Source organism: Pistacia vera, unplaced genomic scaffold (genome assembly GCF_008641045.1).
Source record: "Pistacia vera cultivar Batoury unplaced genomic scaffold, PisVer_v2 Contig1217, whole genome shotgun sequence".
Taxonomy (NCBI): domain Eukaryota; kingdom Viridiplantae; phylum Streptophyta; class Magnoliopsida; order Sapindales; family Anacardiaceae; genus Pistacia; species Pistacia vera.
This window is the reverse complement of record NW_022195268.1, coordinates 10,134-16,493: the sequence shown is the minus strand read 5'-3', so window position 1 is coordinate 16,493 and position 6,360 is coordinate 10,134. Positions and strand designations below refer to the sequence as shown.

The window sequence follows — 6,360 nt, the reverse complement described above, 5'->3', positions numbered from 1 at the left end:
TACAATTAAGTGCAATGGTTTATTGGTTTAATCTGGACCTAAAATTTATCATCTTAAATGCTACATCCTTATCGTTGTTCTAGAAGATTTTAGATGCATTTCAATGAGTAAGAACCTTTTAAGATGTGAACCATTGTCATTCATACTGAAAAAAAAAAAAAAAAAAAGAAGGGATTTATCCCTATCATTTAAGCAGTTCATTATTCTAAGAGACTTTACAAAAGAGCTGCTGCTACACAAATAGAATATAAATAAGGCTGATTTCTACAAGCCTATACACATACACCAAAACAAAATTCATTATAATGGAAATGTGGTTTGTTATTGTTGATTTTATAAAGCATAAGTTTATAGACTAGAGGAGTCCCAACTAGCATCAACAGCCTTGATGATTTTTTCATGAAGTTTGGCTCCAGCACAAGCAATTATGCCTCTATCGAGTCCTTCTACGTATATGCCCCTTGAGAAGTCCAGTGGACGTCCTCCTGCATCAGTCACCACACCTCCAGCTTCTTCGATGATAACAGCGCCGGCTGCATGATCCCATATCTTCTCCTTGTATCCAGACCTTGCAAACTTCATAAATATTTCAGCATCCCCGCGACCTATGGCTGCATACTTCACCATGCTGTATACACGTAGTGGTTGCTTCCTGCAGTCAATAAATTTACATATTAGTAAAAGAATGAAAAAGGAAATGGTGATCAATGCCATCACAATTAAATAAATTTCACAGGAAATCTTGAAAGGAGACTAAAGAAAAAAGGTATGCACCTAACACCAACACTGTGAGCTAGTCCTGCGGTGAAGGAGTGACTTGAATTTGACTTCTCAACTGGTTCACAGAAAGTTGCCAGTGCCGGATTCTCTATGGAGGAAACATTAACTGGCCTTGCAGAGTTTGGCCACACCAGCTTCTTATTTCCTTGGATCAAAGGCTGAATCCAAGCCTCTCCACTACCTCTCCTTGCATACATCACACAACCTTTGTCCCAAGATTCAGATGTGGGTGGGGTCAATTTGGATATAATTCTGTGATAGCGGTGATGATAACTCAGCCATTCTTTCCTCATCGGGTAGTTGGGGCACCCAAGAACTCCAACCACAGGTTCTCCATTTTCTATCAATGATAAAGCAACAGCATACTGATCTCCACGTACAAACCCCAACGTGCCATCAACAGGATCAAGTGCCCAAAATCTTCCTTTAGGGCCCCCGTTTGAGTTGCATCGACTGATTGCTTCAAGAACCTCCGAGGTCCCAAGGGGAATCAGTGGACCTTGGAGCCCAAATCGTGGTGCTTCAGCTAAACAGTTATTCACAGTTTTCACCACAGCTTCTAACAGGCCAGCTGCCTCAGCCTTGGACAGACTTTGGACATCTTCTTCAGCAACGATTGACACATTTTTACTCCCAAATGACTCAGAAAGTAGCCAGCTAACAGTTGCTTGGACACTCCAATCTGTTTTCAATTTTCATGGTGTGAAAAAGAAATTAGCCAATAATACAACTATTTTGCAAAGTTTTTGGGATTATCAATTATGCCAAATAAAATATCCAATTTTCGTGTTCTAAGAATAGCAAACAACTCTTAAAGAAACATTCAATCAACATTTAGATGCTTAAAAAATTTCCGTATAATAACATGCAAAGCAACAGAAGAAAAAATTTGATCCAAGTACACACAGTCATTTGGTCATAGCTCTCTCACTTTTTCTTTACATTTTTATACTTCACAGTTGATTCTTCATAAATCATCAATCATCACATAGATCCTATCTTGATTAATATCATCAAGTTGATAATTTCTCAGTGACATGGGTTTAGAACCATGATCTGAAACCTTATCAAGCCCTGCTAACACAGTGTTTAGACTAGATTACAAAGAAATTAAATGTGTTAACCAATAAACCAGATGTGGCTTTGACTATATTACTGCAAAAAATCATCTACCCTAAGCATTTGAAAGCAGCTTTCTCAATTTAGAGGGTGAAATTACAGCAAAGTTAGCTTTTCTTAAGAAAACAAGTGCATCGACAAGGCTAACAAATGATGCCTGACAACAAATAGCAAATTTATCATGTTCTTCCCCTGAAGAAGCTGAGCATGTACCTCTGCTGAGAGCAGAAGTACATTGACATTGTTAGAGAAATAGTCTATATGGCAACAGAAAGAGAGTGATTGAATGTTCAATAGACAAAGTAGGATGATGTAGCATAAGTATCACATGGGTTCTAATATCCAAAATCATACCAGTTAGCAGAAAACAGCTATGTCAAACTAGAATCTCTGATTAGCTTGTAATAATTTTGGAACAATAAACAAGGAGCAACTTTTAGCAAGTAAAGAGAATATGTATTTGTTATTAATAGATTGATCCAAGTTGACAGGCATGAGCCGAATGACAGAATATCCTCCAATCCAATTCTTGAAAACTCAAAATAGCTGAAATGATTAATAGATATGCAGCTCATACATGGTGAATAGAGAGCTCTAAACCAATTCTACATTAATAGATGATGCAGCTTATGAGACTGAGTTTTTAATTTAATCTTAAAAGAAAGTGCTATAACCCTCCTCATTATAATATGTTACTGCATACTACTTCCTGTACAGAAATATGAGCCCAAAATAGGTACAGAAGTCCATAGTTCCACCTCAAAATTCTAGGTTTTCTGAATGTCCAACACTGAAATGGTTCTACATATTTATAAAGACAGTCACAACCACAAGGAAATTCGCATTCTGAAATTTAGAAAGGACACATGACAGCATAATCCATCAAAATTGTACATAATATTGCCATCAATCTATCATCTATGTACAACATCTACCTACAGCCGAAGGATAAAAATTAGTATTCTCAACTATTGCCTGAAATAATAATCTTATCTTCAATGAAAAAACGTCTGTAAAACACTGCAAAGACATAAAATAAAAATAAAATTTTCTCTCATCCGTTTCTGGCTCTGTACTTCAAGTAGCTAAAACTGGTGAATCAAAGTTATTCCAATATTTGGCTGCATAAAAAACAAGAATTTTACATATTTTCCAGAAGAAACAAGTCACAGTACACCTCCATGAACGAGTGGATGGAGTTATCTTTAATATTTTAGTAAGATGGGCTGTCTTGCATTATTGCTTCTGAAGTCAATTAGTGAGATTCTACAGTTCTCCCCACCCAACGAGGATAACAAATATTCTTAGCACAATGTGTTCATTTTTAGCCACAAATTATCCAACCCTTATCAAAATTGTTAATTGTAAGTATTAATATCCAGTAGAAAGTCAAGAATTGATAGACAGTAATAACAATTCAATGAAACAAATACTGAACCAACCATACTTCATTAGAAAGAACAATTCTGTAGCAAAAAAATGTCAAAACACACTGCAACAAACACAACAACAAATACCCAGTTCAAAACACAACAACAGAAAACAAATGAAACAGGAAAAAAAAAAAATAGTGAATATACCTGCAACTGTAACAGGAGAATTATCATCCTTAGAGTGGACCTGATTATTACTCTTAGAAATGAAATTTTCCTGCACTTTTTGACAAAGAAAGCAAGCCATCTGCACAGCTCTCACAGCAACATCCAATTCTTTAGAGTACTTAGCCTCTAAAGACTTATCAAGAGTGAGACTTTCGTGCTGCTCCTCCTCCTCCATTATTGAAGAAGAAACAGAATAGTTTGTATCAAACTTGGACAAAGAAACGACGTGGGATGTTTTGTTTTTGTATTGGTTGCATATTGTGATGTGTTGGAAACTGAACAAAGAAGAGGAGGAGTGAAATTTTACATGGTGGGGATTTAATAATCGTCTTGTTGTTTGGATAAATGGCAATTGGGTTACAAGACTTGAACAATTTAAAGGCATCTTAACTTAATTGACTAGCAAATGACTCTTTGTTGGTCCTCTGTTTTGTGTGGTTTCTGATGATTGGTGACGCTGTAATTGTGAAGATGGAATATATTTATAAAGAAACCCAACACAACAGTAACTTGCAGTTAAAGCTGTTGTGCAACGACATTTTCAACAAAAGCAACCATGTTGCTGAAAGCTACCTTCAGACACTTGACCTTTTGTTCTTTTCTGTGTTTGTGTTTGTGTTGTTTTTTCTATTTTATTTTTATGATGAAGATGAACAGAGTGTTTATAAGAATTAAGAAGAAGCAATTTAGGATAGAATTTTAATTTATTTACCTTAGAGAGTTCATTTCCTCTCTAAATTCTGATACATAGTATTTTTATTCCAATAAACTTCAACTTTTATGATAACTACGAAAATAAAAGACTTTTTGCATTGGCATATCAATTAACGCGTATAGAAATTGAGATGGTTTTTCTTTTTCATCTATTAAATACCCCTCTTTATAAGAAGAACTCGTAAGATTTCTTTATAAATATAGTATTATTGTTCATACAAAATGACGTGTAAAAATATAACTAAATGAATTAATATTAAATGATAGTGAATGATATTACAGTACAAGAGTATTATCACATTATTTTGTAAGAACGAATTTGTATATAATCTTTGGAAGTGTTATACTACTCATTTAAATAAGGTTAAACTAAATTTTTTAAAGTAAATAGAAAGTAATCATTGTTAGAGAAAATTAATTAAGGGATCGTTTATTAATTGAATAAAAAATAACCCAGGTCCTAAATGATTTTATCACTAATAATTTAAATGGGATCATGAAATCTTAAACAAAAAGACCTAAATTTAATGTGTTTATGATATATTTAACCAAAAAAATAAATAATTATAATAACATTTAAAGAAGAAGATATATGATGAGTTCATAAGTACGTTAATATAAGATAAGGATAATGCAAATCAATTGAAGAGGAATGACATAAAACAAGTAAATCAAATTAAGCGGTGAAATTGGAATCTTTTTGTGTTTGATAGATAGATATATATACTGTATAGATTTAATCTTGAAAAGGGTCTACTTCATCATCATATTTGATTCATTTTACTTAGTGGTTGACGTGGAAATTTTGTGCTTCTTCATTTCCATTTTCCACTCCCATCCCATCTGCTTAAACTTGTGGAATTCATCTTTATCTTTTCCAAATAAAAATCATAATCCTTTGGAAACTCATTTAATCTAATTTATTATTTTAAAAAACCCATCATAAATTTTAACTGTATTGCTAAAAAATATACAAGTTGGGTAAACATCATACTGCATTAAAACAAATTTTCAATTACTAATTATATATAAACTTAATTAACTTGTTTCAAAAGGCCATTTGCCAACAGGTTTGAAACCAAAAAAAGCTTAATTTGCGTTTGCCCACTAATTTTGAATGAAAGCAAATGGGAGGTGCTAATTCCAACTTCCATCTGAAAAAAATGGTCGGCAATAAAAATGTGCTTGGATATATTAGGCAGATCATGAATCGTCTTAATCAATTGCACCATCACTTATTAGACTTCACCTACACTTTACTTGTAATACTTACCTTCACTTCCAATTAATAATTATATGGACGCCCAATTACATCTTCCCACCTTCTGTTTGGGAAAAAAATCAATATTTCACCCATTGTTTGAGAAACTAACAAAGTTCCACCCGTCCGGTAAAGCTTTTCTGGTATCTAACAGTGGTCTAGACAATGCATTTAACAATAGTAGTTTTAAATTTGTAGAATTAAGGCTTCAACAACATGTTTTTTTTTCTTTTTTAAAGTAATTGAGATATTTAGACCCACATTGGAGCTTGCCTAATCCTCGAGGCCACAAAACACTCTACAAGTCTAATGGACTAAGATAATTACACAAATGTGGTAAATATCTTTCATACAAATCATATACAAAACCCTTTGGGTATAGTTAACCCTAGTGAGTAAAGAGGTAACTAGAGGTATGTTCAATGTCTAATTTACTGTATCCCGGTTGGGTTGAACTTTGTTAGTTCTCAAACAAGGGATGGAAATGTAATTAAGCTTTTAGGGATGTAGATTTTGAAGATTGATATGGTTTTGTCAAGATGACGTTATGCATCTAATAAGTTGATTTGTGGCTTCGTTCACACTTGACGTCATTTCATTAATCAAGGAAGCAATCTTGATTGAATGACTTTTAATCTAATCAATATTATTGAAGAACTAGTTACTCAACTCTAGATAAAAACGGAAAACTACAAATCCCACATGCTTAATTCTATCTTATTTTTGGGCAACATCACTAACAGACCAAGTGTTGATTTAAAATTAGTAATTGATGGGCCTTAATGTAATGTAGGCCTAATTCAGCACTACCCAGCCCAATGGCCATTAATCATAATGTAAATATTTGTAACCAGGCCTATGGCATTTATAATAAATGCTGCATGT

At 33.6% G+C, this 6,360-nt stretch overlaps 1 protein-coding gene across 1 annotated transcript; it reads right to left on the bottom strand.

Moving 5' to 3' along the window:
* Positions 1 to 155: 155 nt before the first annotated feature.
* LOC116114301 (PAP-specific phosphatase HAL2-like) lies at positions 156 to 3,965 on the bottom strand. Its single transcript, XM_031400455.1, has 3 exons — positions 3,480 to 3,965; positions 775 to 1,462; positions 156 to 652 (listed from the first exon to the last, which is right to left on the bottom strand). Exons 1-3 carry the CDS (start codon positions 3,883 to 3,885, stop codon positions 349 to 351), a joined length of 1,398 nt encoding a protein of 465 aa, XP_031256315.1. The 5' UTR covers positions 3,886 to 3,965; the 3' UTR covers positions 156 to 348.
* Between the last annotated feature and the right edge of the window lie 2,395 nt (positions 3,966 to 6,360).